This window comes from Hippoglossus stenolepis, chromosome 6, assembly GCF_022539355.2.
Source record: "Hippoglossus stenolepis isolate QCI-W04-F060 chromosome 6, HSTE1.2, whole genome shotgun sequence".
Taxonomy (NCBI): Eukaryota; Metazoa; Chordata; class Actinopteri; order Pleuronectiformes; family Pleuronectidae; genus Hippoglossus; species Hippoglossus stenolepis.
The window spans coordinates 12,653,191-12,671,169 of record NC_061488.1 but is presented as its reverse complement, the minus strand read 5'-3'; the positions used below and the strand labels follow the sequence as shown (position 1 = coordinate 12,671,169).

At 41.2% G+C, this 17,979-nt stretch overlaps 3 protein-coding genes across 3 annotated transcripts; all 3 read right to left on the bottom strand.

Moving 5' to 3' along the window:
• Window positions 1-74: 74 nt before the first annotated feature.
• On the bottom strand, window positions 75-7,219 carry senp1 (SUMO specific peptidase 1). The gene is made up of 19 exons (XM_035159159.2): window positions 7,116-7,219; window positions 6,562-6,762; window positions 6,355-6,413; window positions 6,067-6,248; window positions 5,912-5,987; window positions 5,604-5,796; window positions 5,340-5,484; window positions 5,114-5,232; window positions 4,550-4,833; window positions 4,121-4,184; window positions 3,860-3,898; window positions 3,661-3,745; window positions 3,410-3,550; window positions 2,882-3,013; window positions 2,519-2,722; window positions 2,348-2,427; window positions 2,123-2,207; window positions 1,294-1,389; window positions 75-1,211 (listed from the first exon to the last, which is right to left on the bottom strand). The coding sequence occupies exons 2-19, from the start codon at window positions 6,693-6,695 to the stop codon at window positions 1,149-1,151; spliced, it is 2,181 nt and encodes a 726-aa protein (XP_035015050.1). The 5' UTR covers window positions 6,696-6,762; window positions 7,116-7,219; the 3' UTR covers window positions 75-1,148.
• Window positions 7,220-8,200: 981 nt separating this feature from the next.
• LOC118111547 (protein lifeguard 2) lies at window positions 8,201-13,558 on the bottom strand. Its single transcript, XM_035160216.2, has 12 exons — window positions 13,314-13,558; window positions 12,262-12,352; window positions 12,029-12,117; window positions 11,613-11,677; window positions 11,459-11,512; window positions 11,317-11,367; window positions 11,177-11,216; window positions 10,311-10,348; window positions 10,050-10,137; window positions 9,817-9,912; window positions 9,588-9,641; window positions 8,201-9,475 (listed from the first exon to the last, which is right to left on the bottom strand). Exons 1-12 carry the CDS (start codon window positions 13,326-13,328, stop codon window positions 9,326-9,328), a joined length of 831 nt encoding a protein of 276 aa, XP_035016107.1. The 5' UTR covers window positions 13,329-13,558; the 3' UTR covers window positions 8,201-9,325.
• Window positions 13,559-14,093: 535 nt separating this feature from the next.
• On the bottom strand, window positions 14,094-17,700 carry mfsd5 (major facilitator superfamily domain containing 5). Its single transcript, XM_035160215.1, has 2 exons — window positions 17,539-17,700; window positions 14,094-16,169 (listed from the first exon to the last, which is right to left on the bottom strand). The coding sequence occupies exon 2, from the start codon at window positions 16,086-16,088 to the stop codon at window positions 14,643-14,645; it is 1,446 nt and encodes a 481-aa protein (XP_035016106.1). The 5' UTR covers window positions 16,089-16,169; window positions 17,539-17,700; the 3' UTR covers window positions 14,094-14,642.
• Window positions 17,701-17,979: the final 279 nt, after the last annotated feature.

Here is a 17,979-nt window from a genome sequence, read left to right as displayed (position 1 = left end):
TATACAAGGGACCACTAGGCACTTGATATAACAAATAAGAGTTTATAAACTTCAAATAAGCAAAGACATGTTTATCAAATGTGGCAGTTTTTATATCAAAACCAACTCCTTTTGAGGTAATACACAAAGAACAGTCACAATACAGGAGAATTTAATTCTAAAACAGACTGGGATCTAGATAAAAATAGATAGGAAACAGGTATATAAAAAAAAGTATATTACACTGTTCAAGGGTCGTATATGATTTAAGTATGTACAAAGTTCAAAATATACTGAATATGCCCAAAATTCGCTGTTGAACTTAACTACATAAAATAGACTTTGAACCATAATTTACAATCTTTTATCAAGACTTATGAATAAGAAGGAAAGCAAATCCGGTTTGCCCTGCTGTTGTAACGTACAATAAGACTATTCTGTTGAACGTGGCAAAGTAAGACAATGTTCTGTTTTCATTTTGAATCATACTCTGAGACAACATCACATCTGAATACCTTTGTGCATTTTAATCAAACTAATAAAGATAATCCTTTTTTGGGGGAGTAAAGTTCATATTGCAAAGAAAACAAAAGCAGAACTCACGTCCAAATACAAAGAGATATTAGATGCCATCAAAACCTGAGTTTTGTGGGCATTTATGTCGTCATGATAAAGTAAATTTGCATTTGCTCATTTCAAGAGTATCAAACACTGCCAGCAAAAATGTAGCATTACGGTCGTTATAAAAACAAATCTTATCTCCACGTATGACAAAAACATGTAAACTTTGTGTGTCTGCATCCAACTGAAGATTGCAGCTCAGAGTATGGTCTGTCAGTCAATACAAGTGTGAGTTCAAAATCGATCCTGGCTGGGTAGTATAAAACACGCAGTGCTTCAGCTGCTATGCCGATGCTCCATGGTTGCACCGTAACACAAATAAACTGGAAAATAAGACTGGGAGGCAGTGCTTGGCTGCTTCAGCAATATCCTGTCAGCCGACTGCAGCTGAGGGCTGTGTTGGCCTTAGAGGATGGAGAGTGGCAGAGCTGGTTTTTCCTGATCCGATGATGAGCTGGTGTGCAAGTTTTTCCCAGGACAACACGACTGTAGCTCAGCTCCTGTTTGTAACGCAGTGAGCGGAGGATACAAGGTTCACAATCCTGACATCACAACAGCTTGTGGTTCACAATCTCCCAAACCATCCTCCTCCTGAAGTAGGGCATGTGTTTCTGTGAATGAGAAGAGCCGTATTCAGGACACACTCATGATGACTTCACCAGATGAATCTCTGCTGCTGCTGTTTGGGATTACCTGTGTGAATGTGATTGGCTTGTCTTTGGTAATGTAGTCTGCATATTTGCACGTGAACATTCCACAGTCGCTACCGTTCATCTGCTGAGGGATTTCCTGACAGATAAAGAAATAAAAATGTTACTAACCCACTGTGCAAAAATTGTATTAACCTGCTGTGACAGCACATATGACCAACACAGATGATTCATTTACTACTTTACCAACTGCTGAGATTCTGCTTTGAAAACGAATTCTTTCAGCACTTTTTTAAAACAAACCTCCAGTGTCATGAGACTATTTACTCTTGAACAACAGCCGCATTGACAGATTTTGTAAAAGAGTTTCTGAAGGTCTCAACAAGTTAAATTTTAGACTTTATTAAACCTAAAAAGCAGACTGCTCCTTAAATATAACCAGCCCAAAATGGAGTGAATTGACCGACTGATCAGCTGAGACTGGAATATTTAATGGTACGTATCCACAGACGCAGTGTTTGATGCTGGGATACACGTTCTTTTCTATATTGGACTCTTGATGGATGTGCCAATGAAACAAAGTGGGCTGTATGTCAACAGATGACTGATAGGCTTTCCCTTCACATATAGTGCTGGAGGGAGCCCCCCCCCCCCGTCCCTACACAAGGCCCATTATTTATCCAAGCTCCCCGAGACGTTTTCTTCTTCTGAATTTACGCATTCAAATGTGTACAAATGCTGAACAGGCTGTTAAGGACCTTGAGGCTGATTTGTGATATTGGACGACATGAACTTGAACAACATAGCATCACATGACAAATAATAAAAACAGTCAACTAGAAGCTCTCATCCTTGGTGTGTGTTTGACTTACGCTGGGCTTTTTGCTGTGTAGAGTCCAACCTGAGGTATCCAGCTCTTTGCCCTTTTTGTCCTTACTTTCCTGCAGCAGATAGTCACTGCAGAAAATGTTTTTTTTATTTTTATTTCTATATAACTTAATGGCACATAAATAATATATTTTTGCTTTGATGTTTCAATTAGCTCTCCTCATATTTATCTCTTTCAACACACAAACAAATCTGATGCAGAAACTTACAACAATATCCTGCATGCTTTATCGTTGTTCCTTCCCATTGAATCAAAGTACACGACAACCTTTTTCCTGAAATCCACCACCTGAGCGAAAAAAGATGAAGAAACAATTAGCAAAAGAGAAATAAAATAAAAACTTTCTTCCACATTCACAATTATGGTCATTAAGACTTACAGAGAGGCACCAGTGCACCCCCAAGTGGACAGGAACCAACAGGATGTCTTTAGAAAAGATGTCCGTCTTTTTGGTCCAGCGGCGGACAGCCGGGTAGCCGCTCCTGCACAGCTTCGGATAGAAAAAGGTGTTGAACGTATTCACTGACGGGAGTTTGGGGTTCTTGCTGCGCTCGACCAGCAGGTTCATGTAAAAGTTGATCACCTGAGAGATTGAAGGAGAGTTTCAATGAACTGGACAATTGCTCAACAAATATTACCATGGTCAAGCTTTTTTAATAGGGCTGCCCGATATTAGGAAAACAAGTGTCCAGAGTGATTATTATTAGTTTACAGTTTTTGCCTGAGGATCATGTGTACTCACTTCATCGTTCAGCCAGTTGAGGTTGCTTAGGGTGTGCAGATCTTTGCGTGTAAGCTTCAGACCAAAACCTTCACTTAACACTTCTTGAAGGCTACTTGCTCTTAGCACCCTGCTCACCTCAGCCTCCATTTCCTGAACAGGAACACACAACACATGTAAAATTAGATATTGCTGATACTATATTTCAATGTGTACAATTTGCTCTTAACTTCAGCTTTATATAGCACTTATTATCAGCCTGAATAAATTTACAATAAAACCAAATTTCACCCAACAGCACCATTCAGGAAAACCATTAATTCGTCTTGAGTTCAACTGCATTTCTTCGTTTTTAACTTTGATGTTATTTCTTTTTATTTTATTACTACAAGAAAAAAAATAGGCCTGTGTCAGTGAAGTGCATAACAGCATTTCTATTTTTTTAAAGCAGAAATAACATTCAGAAACAAAATCTTCTAAGTGAGAGCAAGTCTATTTGGGTGAAGCATCGGAATAAAGTCAGGAATATAAATGATACAACATTAATACCTCTGTCAGTTCAGGGAATTCTGGTTTCTCTTCCACAAGCTTTGGCTCTTCTATCACAGCGGTCAAAGGAACCTCCTTCTCCAAAGGAACTCGAATATGAACCTCCACATCTGGGCTGCGTTGCCCCTCGTCAGACAGGCGCTGGGAACCAGTAACAAGATGACACAGTTTAATGGAGGTAACAGGTGGTCAAAAAACAATGGTCATGATACAGGTGAACGTGAAAGAGGGCTTCAGTGATGAAGAGTCACCTGTCGCAGCAGCTGGGCAGCCAGGGCCTCCTGCTCTTCTATCTGTCTCCGCCTTTCTCTCGCCCGAGAGTCGTACATACTCGTTCTACAGAGACAAAAAAAAAAAACACGTTTACTTTGTGGCTCTATTCTCTACAATATCAGTAAATAATGAATCAATTGCTTAGTCAGAGATTAAATGTATTTTTTGTGCACTTACAATTCTTTGATCCATAACTCAGCTTGGAAACATGGCACACTGTAAATACAGATCAATATGTTATGAGTACAAACACTGACTTGACTCAAAGCTCTGCTGACTGGAGGCTTTGTTCTTACACCACCTCACCTACATGTTGTGTTCATACAAATAATTCAACATTATTAATTCAGATGTCTATGTCTTTGACCAAGCTTGCATTACATTTATTATTAACCACAGTGAAATGTAGCTCATCAGAGCAAAATTACCAATACTAACCTTGAGCCGTCTTGCTTTTTACCCTTCTGCTCATTGATAATAATTACAGAGTCACCATCATGAGCTAGAAGAGAAGACGAGGACATTACAACTCAAAAAGAAACTCAAAAACAAGCTAACATTCAATTCACTTATGCAGAGTTTTTCCAGGCCGAAAATTAGGTGTGGTGGTACTGAGCCGTCAGAGAGAGAGGGAAGAGTGAGCAGCGGAGTCAGTGTGTGTGCATGGCCCTGTCACCTTTCCCTCAACTTCTGGGACTATCATACAGCCGCTAAACAATTTGTCCCGGGAGAAAATATGATCGAAGTGTTGAAGAATTTTGTCGGGAGGGGGAGGTGGCCGCCTCGCAATTCTCTATGCAGGAAAAACCCTGTTTAGATGTTCCATTTTCATAACCTCTATATTAAGTTTAAACTCAAGTATCTTACCTGATGACTGTGTGTCCTGAGAAGAGTTATCCTGCAGAGCAGATGGGGAGGAAGCTGACGTAAGAGTAGCTGCTCGGCTGGAGCTGATGTCAGTGTCCAGCGACCACATCGGGATCCCTGGTCTGCTCGAGGTCCCCACTGGGCTGGGGAGGTTGCTTGAGCTCTGGCTTGACATCCCTCTTGGGCTGGGTGGGCCGCTGGTTCCCTCTGAAGTTCCTCCCGCTGCTGATCCAGTAGGGGACGAGAGCTGTAACAGTCTGCGGCTGGTGCTCAGGAAGCTGGTGCTGATGAGAGGAAGACTTACTTTACTACGCATATACTGTAAATGTATTCACAAATACATTACATGAAATGAATTATTGTTGTTGCCATGCACAACACTTGCTGCTGCAAAGCTATGAAAGTAAAACATGTTTAATCTGACCAGGGTGCACGTTAAATGAGCAACGACCACAGAAGGTAGATTTTGGATAAAGTTAATACAGTTTTAGTTATTTGCATGCTGTATTTCAACAGTTTGAACCTGGCAATGTTATTGTATCCTGTATTTGTATGGGTACTTACAAATCTCTGTGCGACCTCACAGTGGCATGTGAGCTGCCATTGTGAATAAAAGAGGACTGACCACCAGACACCATAGTCAGAAGCTGCCTGTAGACCTCCTTCTCCTCTTCACACACAGACTGGACAAACAGAGAAGAACCATGAAATCTAACCATGAAATCTACAAGGAAACGCAACAGCTGAATGAGAAGAAATCACATGTTGTCTCATCGACTGGATGTCTGACCTCCTGTGCTGTGCAGCGGGGCTTGGCTCTGTCTATGCGGCCAGATGAGGTGCTGTGTGTTGGACTCTGCATCACTTTGATGGGAAAAGTCTTTTCATACATGCTGGTGCAGGAGCTGCTTGCAGTGCCCATTCCAGTACAGAGACTGCAGACACAAAATGAGAGTTTAGTAATCTACTGACAACTGTTTACTGATAAATTGTACAGTAAAAGACAGCTTGTCACACAGGAAAATAGCAGCAAAAACACATTTGTAAGAATTACCTCGGTGTTCCAAATGGTCGGAGGTTTAGGGGTCTGCCGAGCCGTGGAGACGGTTGCAGTTTGGGGGTGACAAAGGGTGGCAAGTTGACTGAATGACCGTTCGTTTTTGGCACCTCACGATGTGTAGGACTCATGCACACTTGTCGCCTGCAGAGTTTTGTTCCCATGATGGACTTCTCAGTACGCAACCATTCTAAAGTTGTAAAGGGAAGAAAAAGTACAGTCATTAATTTCTCTTCAAGAGTTCACACAAACCTCATCAACCTTGATGCAAACGTTTTTACAATGCTTGAAGTGATAAGCCTTGCCTGATTTGGTTGTTTTCCACTCCAACGTTGTTGAGGGAGCAGCGAACATCTCATTCAACGAGTTCCTTTCAGCAACCTTTGCATAAAACATACACACGTGTTAAAACAAAGACAACAATATTGTGGTACATTTAAGAATAAAACTGATTCCTCACCGGCCTCCCTGCCCAGGCTGCTGCTGATGTTGAGGGCTGCGACTCTCCGGGTGGAGGTCCAGGGGAGGCCGGCAGCATATTTCTAAAAGTAGGGGTTACAGTGATCTTCATCCACGCAGCCACATTGGAACTATGACTCTTCACACCTTCAGCTGCAGTCTTCACGGAGTCAATAATATCTCCTAGGTAGATTTGAAAACAGACAAAAGTAGGACAATAAGGATTTGAAAATACACCTTCACGTGTCCTCGCACAATAATGTTATAGAATGCAAGAGTGTGCAATTACCCATTCGTGATTTCTTTATGATCAAGCCATCTTGGTCGGCGTTATGTCCATCATCCAAACTTGAGGGGAAACAGTTAGATGCAAATACAGTTAAAAACTTCTTTTATGGGTTTCTCCACATCACAATAACATCGAGGACCAGCGGAGCAACAGACAGACACAGTTCATTCCAAGAGCAGCCTATGGTCAGTTGTTTAAAGCTCATACCATTCAATCGGTCTTTTCCTCCTCATCGGACCGTCCCCCGGCGCCCGGCGAGCATCCGAGTGCTCCTCTGCCGGGACACCGTTCCGGAGATTGGCGAAGCTCGTTTCTATCCATCCGTAGATTTTATTCAACATGGCTCAAAAGTTTTACGGACAGCGCCGCTGGTTTGAGTGTGAATCGCTATGGCTGCTTTCAGTCTACCTGTCAATAGAGTCAGAGCAAATTCAGCTAATGCACTTCATTCGGCTGAAGTGTGTTAGCTGAGGCTGCTCGAGGCGCGAACACTCGTCACGAATATCATTTTACTTCCCCGAGACGCGAGCTAACCGTTCGCTAGTTGGCAGAGAAATTCGCTAGTTGCCTTGCTAGCCCGCTATGCTAACCACTCTGCTAGCCGACGCCGTTAGCTACGCGGCTAATTTGTGGAAGTGTGTTTAGATTCCCGTGGGAATGCGGTAAGTCGCAACCGACGCGTTCGGACAAACGGCCACCATGCTGAGTCGCACCCACGCTCACTAGAAGAACCGCAGCGTGACTTTAAATCGCATATTCACTCTTTGAAGAAGAACATCTCCCGCTTCTTCCTCATTCAAAACCACAACATGGCTGCACCGGACCTGTCACCGTCGCGCGCCGTGATTGGACCACGGCGCGTTGCGAGTCCGAGTGCAACGCGGTCTCATTGGTCGACTGCGGGCTGGAGGAGAGAATTTACTGTGACGTCACGGCCGCCGGCTCTGACTTCTGAACGCACTGAGCTCCATCCCTCACGCGCGCGCTACATTTTGTGTCTGTTTACTTTTGTCGATTCCCTGTAACACTTAAATAGTCCCTCCTGTCTGATCAGATTAATATACAGTATTTTTGAAATAAAACACATGGCGCCAATCTTTATGCCAAACAGTTACCAAGTATTTGATAGTAATCCACAGGCCACATAGTTTTTTCCCCCTGGTAGTTTGAAAGTAGTGGAAGTTGTGTTTGTTATATGGTGGTGTCACGTGCTGCTATTATTTATAGTTTGCTTGTAATGATACAGAACACGCATGCTTCATTCTGCACTGAGGGAAGTCCAACATGGGCAGAAATGTTTGCACCTCTGCTCTCCTTGCATGCCCCTTTGCACAGTTCGTACAGCCCTGCAATATATGAATTATAGACATTTCGAATCCAGACTAGAGTTTGAATCTTTTTTTCGTTCTGTCCTCTGCTTCGTTGTGACATTAGTATATGTCACCAACTGCCCAAGCAACCCTATATGACCTTGTTGTACCCACTAATTTGTCCCAACTAAACAACCAGATTAAAAACTGTAAATAGACAGTTTGGACAAATATATGTTATTAACATAAATATATGCAGCCCACAATATGCAAGTGGGTTCACAAATGAAGATACGTACTGGGTAATATTACTATGTTCACTAGTATAAGGTAAATACTTCAAAATCAAGCTATTGATGAAAGACAAACGGAGAAGAACAAGTATTTCCCACGACGCTGAAATGTTTACTGTCAAAATATACAACTGAAATTCAGCTCACGTGTTTCCCTGCTGAAAATTGCCAAATGTGAAGCTAGTGTAGATTTGGATGTAGATATAACATGATATATTGAATCAGAATGAACCAATGAGCATATTTACACACATTCACCCTTTTAATAAATGCATACAGTAACACCACTACTACAGTGAAATGCTCTTAAAAGAACAATATGCAACTACTGCATCAATATCATCAAGACAATGTAATCCAAGATGACTTCAGAAAACCTATAAATTCATTCCAAGCTTCAAACCATTCAACATTGATCACAAACTTTCAGAAATATATGATTCTCTTTTAAAAAAATAAACTTCAATTGTCATGAAATACAGCATCAAGCCCCTGCACAAATGCAGGACTTATCAAAAGTAAACCCATGCATGTATGGCACTTTCATGTTATGTTAAATTATTGCGTGTTGCCACTGCAGATTAATTTTGTTGTAGTTTAAATAATACTAGGAGCAGAGATTATAATACAAAAAATCAAGGTTTGTTGAAATTAAATATTCTGATTTAAAGTTTTCTGATTTAAACACACACTTTCTACAAATAACGAAATAATAACAAACACGGCAACAATGTGAACGACAGCTTCAGAGTTAAGAGAAGCAAAAATCAACATATTGATGAAGGTAGCGACGAGCAGCAACGTCCCAAATCCAATAAATTAATAATTTAATTCATGATTGTCTTTCAAAAGCCAGAAAACTTGTCACCTAGGCTCAAAATGCTAAGAACAGGTAACTGAAAACACAGGAAAAGATTTCAAGTCTTTTTTAAATTCACTTTTGTGCTTTCAGCAACTAAATAAACACCCACAGAAATGACGAGGTTACTGTACTTGGCATAGTTAGAGTCATGCATAATATATTATAGACAAGTACCTCCTAAACAGTGTTGACATCTATTGTTTGCAGGAGATTTGTGATACTACAGCAAGTATGGACACACGGAATGTTGTATCTACGTTAATGGAGCTACATCATGAACTTCTAAGTACTTCTGGGTGGTAAAGCTGGCAAACCTACCCTATAATGTGGTAAGGGTTCCCAAACATGCTAGAGAGCGAGGTTATTAACATCTCAGCTGCTTTGCTCGGTAAAGCTGTGTTGGAATCTTTGTCACCAATGACTGAAATTTTTTAAACGACTCTTATCACATCTGCCTGCATACTGGTGTTCCCCTCGTCTGAAGGTCAGGTGGGTAGGGTGATGGTTTATTCTTGTTTGGTTCCAAAGATTTGGAGGAAGAAGGAAAAGATATAAATAATATCCAGGTAGATGTTGAGAGTGGCGAAGACATACTCCTCTGGACTTATGGTATACCTCTTGTTTCCCATGAGGAGCTGGGTGTCGAACGCCAAAAACTGTTACAGAAGATGAAAGAGCAAGAAAGACGTGTTTTTGTTACTTCTGATTCTGACAGTCTGCAATAAACGATATTTTCTATCAATAATGTCTGAGTGTCTGCACTCTTACCATGGTAAACAGTATGGCTCCCAAGACCGCGTAGATGGAATCCAACCATGGTACCTAAATGGCAATAATGACTTGATTAGCTGTGATTCCAGTGTTTAGTGGAAGCTGTTTGAGTTTCATCTGTCATCAAATATTTGACTGTTTTCAATCATATTTGAGAAAAATACATCCACACGTCAATCATACATGTCACTCAGCCGATGTAATCGATTTAATTAGTCATACTTACGTATTGAAATGGAAGGACGAGTGCCAGCACCATGCCAGAGATGAACATGACCATGCAGAAGACAAAGAGCACACCTTGGTAGGAGGTCACATCAAACTGGATGGACAAAGCACAAGATATCAAACCAAAGTTTATCAAATATTGTAAAAAAAAAAACTGACACACAATCAAGCAAACTGTATATCACATAAAAATATAGGAATATAGGAATGGATAAATATGATTTTTCTCACCTTAGTTTGGAAGCTGAAGACTGTGACCACGAGACAAACAGCTGCTGTGATGCCCAGACACATCACCACTGACTTGGTGTTATAGAAACTAAATGAACGAAAGAATGAAACAATTACTGGAAATGTTTCGAGATATTCATGATATAAAAATGTATACAGCTCTGACCAGTAAGATAGTCTGAAGATGGAAATCCACCACAAGATAAATTGCAAAGTAAAAGGAAACGATCACATAAAGCAGTGAGCAAACATGAAGCATACCTGGACAACATCCCCGTCATGTAGGAGAGGGAGAGGGTCTGGAACACATGACAGTGAAAGTCATGAATGGACAGTTTTCACTTTCACAAAGTATTTTTATTCATTTGTTTTAGATCATTTGAACTGTCAACTTCCATTCATTTGTGGAGGAAAAGTTACACATAAACAAATACTAATAATTAGAATGACACTCAGTAGAGCGCATACCTCTGCCAAGGCCAAACAATCCTGCAAAATATTAATGATTATCTAGATCTTATAGTAGAAACAAAAAAAAGAAAAAGGAAGTGGTCTGAAAACCTCAATGATTTATTTGTCATCGAACAAATAGTCGTTAACAGGGGACATGAAAAACAATGGAACGTATATCTTGCTTGGGCATCTGCTCAAGAGAAATAAACTAAACAGTATTTTATAGCACACTAAATAAAGTAGAAGGGTTAAAGTCTAAGGACAATAATCCTCCGATGTGGAACAAATCATTTTATGAAATCTGGAAATATGTAGCAGTTGGATCCAAACCAAGGTAGACACAGTCCAGTAAATGTGCTATTTTAAAATCAAGATCTGTGCAAAATTTACAAAAATGTTGGAAATACTAAAGAAATGTATTTTTATCCAAATCCACACCGAAATGTAATGGTTCACTTCCAGACTCAGGCCCCCATACCTCCACCAAGTTCAGTGGAATGGATTTAGTCGCTTTTGCATAATCATGCAAAATAATTAACTGACAAACAAACAAACAAGTAATGAATGAATTTTACTGTTTGCTTTTCTAAACCCCAGCGTATAGTATTGATTTCAAAACATTGTCTATTCATGAAACTGTACAATAAAAACACAAGTAACAGCCGAGTACTTACAAAGATGGCAAGCAGAATCAGATTCCATGGAAACTGTCTCCTGTAGGTGTGAGGGAAAGACAAATCCAATATTTTAGTCGTTTTCATTTTTCCAATTTTATTCATTTACTTTCGTTGACGTTTGAGAACTTTGAACTGACCTTGGTGCAGAGCAGCAGGACAGGGTCAGATATGTGACGAAGAACACGGCGCTGTAAAACAACAGAAATATTGAAATATTATATTTGGTTAGACATAAGCGAGTATATTACTGACTTGAGACTGATCAAACTTGTTACTCACTAAGAGGCCCAGTACCACCCAGGGTTGCTTTGGATGTATTCCTTCACAGGGTCACTAAAAGCAGGATATTCTTAAGTGAGCACAACACCAAGTGATTTCTTGTTCCATATTTTATTCATTAAACATTAGATAAAATTTAAATAAATGGTCTCACCAGAATGTGAAAATAGCCACAATAGCAAAAGTGACCAAAAGTTGGATCATCAAGATGGCATACACCTGAAAGGAAGCAAGTTCCAGTGTTAAAACAAAGACATAGATGTACATGCTGGGCAGCTGTGGCTGAGGGGGGAGAGCGGTTGTCCTCTAACGGTGGGAGGTTCGATCCCATCTGCATGCCGATGAGTCCAAGGGCAAGATACTGAACTCCGAATTGCCCTTCATAGAAAAAGTGCTGCCCATAGATGCACTGTATGAATGTGAATGGGTGAATGGCAATGACCTGTAATGTAAAGCGCTCTGAGTGGTCAAGACTAGAAAAGCGCTTTATAAATACAGACCATTTACCATTTACAAGCATTTAGAGCAGAACTAATAAAGTTACCAATGTGATGATAACACTTTTTATACCTTTCGGATGAAGACCCTCCTGATGTTGCGATCATCCCAAGTGAACTCTGTGAGCATCTCTGCATCACTGTAGCAGGGAGCACTGGTGCCTGAAGAATAAAGAAACACTTATTTGAGACTGTTTGTTGTTGAGGATTTACAATACATATGTACTACCATCATTACAGCACCATCCCAAAAAATCAAATCAAATCTAAATAATAATGGCAGAGAAACGTCAGGTCTTGTCGTACCTGCGGTGGCTTCCTCGTAGCTGGGAGGAGCTGGTGCCACCGTGGCCTCTCCACTGGAGGAGCCATTGGCGGATTTGTTCGCAAGTAACAACTGATGGTACAAAAGATGCACAGTTGATTATTTGGTAGTTCACAGTCTGTTGCTCATTTTAGCCGAGAGTGAATGAATATTTGAGGGAAAGAAAAGCTCCTCGTTGATTTAACCTGAAGATGAAGATGAAATTCCTTGTTTTGAGTGTAAAGTTTTTTAACTTCTTAATGTTGTTGCATATACTTTAACTGGAGTAATACAATGTGTAATTCATACTCTTCAGGATAAATATAAAGTAGAGCCCAACCGATCAATAGGTTGGCCAATAAAAAAAAACAGCCAATATGAGTGTTAGTGTTTTGTGATATGAAAAGTTTAACTTTGCGGAAAATAATTAATACAGGAAAGAAGTGCATTTATGTTTACATTATATGTAAAACAAAATCCGAATTCGAGATCAATATGTCTGATTTCTTTTTATTTGTAGTTATTTATAATTAAGTTAAACTGTGTCATGTCAAGCCTCGATTAGACTTTCTGTTGTAAGGGATCGGATCATTGTCATCATTATTTATTTAACTGTAAATACTGCCAGAAACCGGTCGTCATGGTGACCAACATGGCAAAACAACCGATGACGCATCAGGCTTTGCATTAGTGAACACAAAAATACCACATGAGCATGAATGAATGAAAAATAACAGAATTTGACTAAGATGCTTTGAACTAGCTGCTCTATGGTTCATTCAGTCCTGCTGTTTGTGGCTGTAGGCCCACCACTATGATGCAGGTCACAGAACCACAATCAAAAAAAAAAGACGAACACTAGTGATGCTTATCCTGAACAGTCTGCATTGCATCAAACATTAAACGTCAGTGAGACCAAAGAGGTGAAGTAACGACATGCACATGAACATAGGTCACATACAGAAATAAAAAAAAAACACAACTGTTTTAATGTACGTCACAGTAGATGAGAATGGAAAAAACAACTGAATGATGCATTTCAGCAAACACATACCTTGCCCTGTGTCATGATGCCTGTCTGTCCTCCTGCAGTATGTTGCCTTGTTCTGTTTGCCAACCAGTCAATGGGGCTCTGGTGTCTGAGGACTGACAGCTGTGAGAAAGCACCTTGGATTGATAATGCGCTGCCTCTCTGCTCGGACTGAAAACCCTGTGACGATCCAGTGATGTAAGCCCACAACAACGCAGTTAAGACTCGTGCAGACGCCCCCTCCCTCACCCACAGAGGGATGTTCTAGCAGCATCCAAGTGACGCAGCACCATAGAAAAACGCTGGGACTGTACCACAGCACCAGGAAAAACGGGGAGAATGGATGCCTGCATGCCTTGTGAGGAGAAAAGTCCAGAGAAATCTGGAAAAATGCTCTACAGAAAAGAAATAGTCGAGGGGAATCACAGGAGTCAAAATAACTGTCTAATTTAAATATTAACACAATTTTTTCAGTGTATTTAAATAGTCAACTTGCTTTCAAATTACTTGAGAAAGTAAATGGAAGCAATTATCAGCTGGTATTTGTCAAATGAATTAAGCCAAATAGTTATTTTTTAAATGAAGGAAAATAAGACCTCAGTCCAAAGAAGTTTTTTTAATTATTAATTCAATCAAAAGACCTTTGTGAGAACATTTCCCCTTTAAAATATGGTAATTTAAAATATCTGAAGTTGGACCAATTTGTATTATCTGAGGCCCCTACCTGAAACAACAGTATACAAGTAAGCGTCATAAACCATTAATTTGCCACAGAATAGAAATTCCAATAAAAGAAACATCATGTACAATATTACTTATTTTATTTACAAGTTCGATGAACAGAGACACATAGAAAATATCCCTAAGATGGTGCAGGTAGAGTAAACCTGACTTAAAACAAACATTCAGAATCCAAAGTACAGTGCAGGAAGTAATGTAAAAACTGACATTCAGATATACAGGCTCATTATGATCTTATTTCTTTGGATATTTATTTTGCTCACTGTAAATTATTGTCTTTCCATTTGATAAAACTGCAGAATGACTGATGCCCAATAGCAGGTGAAAATCATTATATTATTATTATTAAGGTTGATATGATCACGTTCCACCAACATCCCTACACAGACAGGACTGATAATAGTCTCTCCCAAAAAGCAAAAGTAAACATATAAAAATGAAAATGTTATTTAAATTTAATCTCCTAAAACACCTCCTTTGACTTTCTTCACTGATACATTTGGCAAGATGCAGACCTCTCACTTATCTGTTCATACACATTAGCTTTATACTTTCAGTTTCACAAAACTGGTATAACTCATTTGAAAGCACAAATGATTGTGGTCAATCTCCTCAGTACATCTCCCCCTCGCCTCTGGTTTCATCCAGTTTAAGGTCTGTGTCATTTCTGCCCAGAGTGAACAGACTAACAACAGCCATCAAAGCTGCCAGCATCATGACGGCACAGCCTCCAAACATGTGTCTGGTGCCGCTGCCAGCCTCCCCTCCACCTGCTCCCGATACCTCTCCATGGAGGGCCAGCAGCCCGAGGCAGGCCAGCAGGTGCAGAGGCACCCGGAACCAGGCCAGCACACTAGCCCGCTTCTCCTCTGGGATAACCCTGCCCTGGAGAAAACTGAATGCTGGGAAATAGAGGCCACAGGCCAGCTCCAGCAGCAGGAAGGCCACGAAGGACTCATGAGGTCGAGGTTGGCCTGCAGCGGTGGAAAAGGTCAGCATGAAGAAAGAGAAGAAAGCCATCAGCACAGCCAGGCAGAGCACATGGCCGGGCTGTAGACGGTAACGAGAGGAGGTGGCTAGGCGGTACAGCAAGGAGCCAGCCATACTGGCAGCCATCAGACAAGAGAAAACTATTCCTAAAGGGGGCCCATGAGGGTCCAGTACTGGAGTCCACAGGAAAACAAAGACGTAGAGGACACTTTCAAACAGAGCTTGCACTCCACCCAAGAGAATAACTCTCCTGTCTGAAAGCAGGCAGCGTAGCCCCTCTTGGCAGCTGCGTGTGAACCGGGCCTTTGCAGACAAATGTGTCACACCTCCAACTGAACTGCCAAGCAGTGTCTTTTTGTCCCCTTCAGGACCTCCTTCAGTCTCTTCCTTACCCCAGTCTGTTAGCACAACCCAGCCACAGCACGCCAGGCAGGGGACAGCCAGGAGAAAGGGCGCCACCGGCCCCAGGTGCAGCCACTCGGCCAGCAAGTTAGCTACCAGCCCCGCTCCAACGGCAAGTCCGTGGTTCCAAGTAGCCGCTTTGTTGAAGGTGCTGGGGATCCACTCCTTTGGAAAATCATGAACGTCTACATGTCGGTGCACGTACCAGGCTTCAAATGTGGTGGCAAGCAGGGACGTGGACAGACCCCCCAGGATACGGCCCACAATCAAAACAAAGTAATCTCTGGACAGCTTGGTGAGACAACACGCTGAGTAGGACAGGCAGAAGAGAAGACATGTCTGTCTGCGGCCCAAGACTTGCGGGAGCCAGCCTGAAACAGGAGCAAACAGAACACAGGAAGCCAGGCCGCACACATATAAGATGGCTATTTGGGATTCCAGGAAACTGTAGTGACGGTAAAGTTTGTAGAGGTAAGGACCCTGGAGCCAGTCTGCCCACAAAGCCAACAGGTATGCACGGAGGAATATGCTCTGGAAGCGACGGAAGGCCGGGTTGGCTTGTGCAGTTGGAGTAGACTGAGGTGGGGTGAGGCGGCGTGCAGTGAGCTCGAGGCCAACACACAGGGCAAGCAGGAAAATGATGGCAAGATATGCAGTCACCAACATGGTGTGATTAACTGCACCCACTTGAGGTCAAACCTGGGGTCTTGGGCTGTTGGCAACTCTCGTCTTACTGTTTCTCAGCACCTAAGAAAAGACGAGGAGAATAAGAAGTGATTACAGGTAGAAAAACAATGCTGAAATTAGCTTCTGATTCTCAGTTTCTACTCTAACAAGTTAAGGGCATAGTTATAGAGTGATGGGTATTAATAATAATAATACTATTTAACAAAGAACATCAGATGCTCAGAAGATATTAAGCCGTATGAATGACATTAAAACAATAAAATCCTCCCATTCCAGTTAAAGCCTATAGAACCATGTAAAGCTTTGTATCAACATCCGGACACATTAATGTTTGATTTATTCATAATAATTGCACTATTCATTTCAACATTTATTTTTATGTAATACTTCTACAATTAAAAGCTGTTTGATCTCACTTTGATCAGCTCCCTGGATGTTGTTGCAATAAATGTGTACGATACGCAATGATGCTTTTACACAAATTATGCGCCTAACAGATAAATAAAGTTATTTGAATTCAATTAAAAGCCTTAATCCACTGTCAGATCCCTGAACCTTTATTTGAGAAAGCAAAAAAAAATAAGGCCCAGTTGAAAAATTTATAAATCACCCAACCTTGATTTATCAAACCTGGATTAAATTTAACTAGAGAAGCTAAAGACTGTTTAATTTGTGAAACATTTATTTATGTCCTTGTTGTTGTTGATCTAGACCTGGGATTAATCCCTCTCCACATATGTCTTTAAATGATCGAAGAATGAAATATGAACATTATCAGAAAAACATTGTGGCACTTGATTTGCTGATGGTTTTAATATGTCTTGAATTAACATTGTAAACTGAAATGATAAAATATGTTATCACACAGTGGGAATTAGTGGAAATATATATAGATTGTCACATTTCCCTTGAAAGATGATCTAGAACAGATGTGACAAATAAAGGTCCAGGTGAGAGGTCTGTCCTGTCCCAGTGGACACACGGTGATCACTGGACAGGGGGACGATGGCAGCAGGCTGCTCGGTTCCTCTTTAGTATGAGAGCAGAGTTTTTAATCTAAACCTGCTCTGCTGTGGCCTGGAGGGAAAGACGTCTTCACTAACTGCGGGAAGCGTCGTGTCAGAGGAGCGTTTCCTGGACGACACTGGTGAAGTCGTTGCTCACTCGGCGAATAAGCTCCACTTTTTAAAAACTTTGGTTGCGATATGAAACCGTCCGCAACGAGCTGCGACACGAGGCCATGACCTCTTTGTGCTTTAAACGCTTCAACCCGATGAGTTATCTTAACACGTCGCTCACAGGTGCACCCTACATGCTATAGCCATTAAGCTAACGCTAGCCTACAAGCTAACCTGCTAGTCAAATAGAATCGTTGTAACTTGCGCCACCGTTTAGCTAGTTTTCCTCTTTACCACATGGTATTTCTTACCGTGTCGTTTGACAGCAGTCCCATAGTAGAGACGACGACCTACAAAGCGATAGCATTGCACTTATCTAGCTAACTGATAGTGGAGGATACAGCTAAGCTAGTTTGACTGTATGAGCAAACAGACCCGTTACTTCCGGGATCTACAGTTTCACCAGAAGGTGGCGCTCCTTCATTGTTTTTGTCATTTGCAGAGGCAGGAGAAAGTTGCTGCATTTTTCCAGACGTCCCGTGTCCAAGCTTACAAGAGGGACAGATGAGTCTTAAGGTTGGATCTTGATGTAGGCGGTGCTTTGTGGCATTTCTGTAGAGCCACAGTACAACCTAATGGGAATTAACCATGTTGTTGTGTGCTATATAACCTGAATTTGTAGTTATGGAAGCTATCACCCTTTTAAACAACTACATCCATATTTTAATTGAATGCATGGGTATAAACTTGTG